The sequence below is a fragment of the Sinocyclocheilus grahami genome, unplaced genomic scaffold, assembly GCF_001515645.1.
Source record: "Sinocyclocheilus grahami isolate Dianchi unplaced genomic scaffold, SAMN03320097.WGS_v1.1 scaffold30775.1, whole genome shotgun sequence".
Taxonomy (NCBI): Eukaryota; Metazoa; Chordata; class Actinopteri; order Cypriniformes; family Cyprinidae; genus Sinocyclocheilus; species Sinocyclocheilus grahami.
In genome coordinates this window covers 1-1,467 of record NW_015521148.1, presented here as the reverse complement: position 1 = coordinate 1,467, position 1,467 = coordinate 1, and the positions used below count along the sequence as shown (strand labels likewise).

At 33.1% G+C, this 1,467-nt stretch overlaps 1 protein-coding gene across 1 annotated transcript in view; it reads left to right on the top strand.

The window, feature by feature from the left end:
- Nucleotides 1-1,461, top strand: part of LOC107580314 (protein BUD31 homolog) — a 1,751-nt gene extending 290 nt beyond the window's left edge. The window contains exons 2-4 of the mRNA XM_016266035.1: nt 2-73; nt 163-329; nt 1,289-1,461. Of these exons, the coding sequence (XP_016121521.1) occupies nt 2-73; nt 163-329; nt 1,289-1,339 (290 nt within the window). The 3' untranslated portion in view covers nt 1,340-1,461. The remainder of the gene's footprint in view (nt 1; nt 74-162; nt 330-1,288) is intronic.
- The last annotated feature ends 6 nt before the right edge of the window (nt 1,462-1,467 follow it).

Sequence of the window (1,467 nt, the reverse complement as noted above, 5' to 3'; positions counted from 1 at the left end):
ATCTTCCGACTTCATCACCAACGCAGCCGTTACATTTTCGACCTTTTCTACAAGAGAAAGGCCATCAGTCGAGGTATGGCGGTGAGGAGGTGCAGTTTTGTTGTGTTCGTTTTATTTCGACATCTGTTTCTATGTGAGATGTTAACTTATTTTCATTCGCAGAGCTTTATGAATATTGCATCAAAGAGGGCTATGCAGACAAGAATCTGATTGCCAAATGGAAAAAACAGGGCTATGAGAATCTGTGCTGTCTGCGGTGCATTCAGACCCGTGACACAAACTTTGGAACAAATTGCATATGCAGAGTTCCCAAAGGCAAGCTGGAAGTGGTAAGTTATGCGGTGTTAAAGCCGTTTAACTCTCCTGTTATGTGCACATTTCAACCATATTTTTAATGTGTGGGGTCAAATTGACCCCAAATATTTAAATATATCAATAAATTAGTCAAATTGACAATATAATTTATTTTAATTTACTTACACTTTACCTACCCAATATTTTAAATAAATTAAGACAAAGCATGACTTTTTTTGTATTTTATATATTTTATTTAATTGTTCCATTTACATAGAAAAAAAACATTGTCCTCAGTTTCTGAGATTTGTTCCTCTAAATCACTCACATCATCCAGAGTAAAACCTGAATTTTTTGACATTGTGGGGACATTTAGTTGGTCCCCATGAGGAAAACAGCTTTTTATTTTATTTTTTGGAAATGTAAAAATGCAGAGGGTTAGGGGAATGAAAATGCAGTTAGTACAGTATAAAAATGATGTCTATGGAAAGTCCCCATATAATATGGAAACCCAACAACAAAACATTTTGATAGATGCTTGTAAAAATGTGTGTACAGTGTTTTTAAACACATTATTGTATGAATTAGTAGATAAAGGCATATGAAACTCTGAAAAGGACTAAAATTGGCCTTCATATGCAGTACAGTAATAATAATATTTTAAAATATAAATTTGTCAAGGCATAAATGATACTTACTCATTAGATAATTTGTCATGAGAGGCAATAGAGCCTCTGATGAGCGAGATTCATCAGGAAACGGTAAAACACAACAGAAAATTATTCTGCATATAATGTTTAATCTTTTCTTTTTTTTCACCAAAAAAGTGATGGGGTCAATTTGACCCCTTACATCACAGGTGGTTTAATTTATTCAAAGTCCTACACATCTGTCAGATGTTGTTTTTTTTTTTTTTTTTTTTCTCTTCCATCTAAAAGCTGTCCCATTATTTACTGTATGTCACTGTTCCTAATTTATTCTTTTGTTTTCTTAGGGTCGCATCATTGAGTGCACTCACTGTGGATGCAGAGGATGTTCTGGATGAGTCAAGAAGACGGCAACAACTTTCTGAAATTACTGAACTTTGATTTGTATTTTTAATACATTTATTGAGGTGTCATTATGACGTTGCATCTTTTCAAATTATATGATTGATTGTATGCTTTTTTTTTT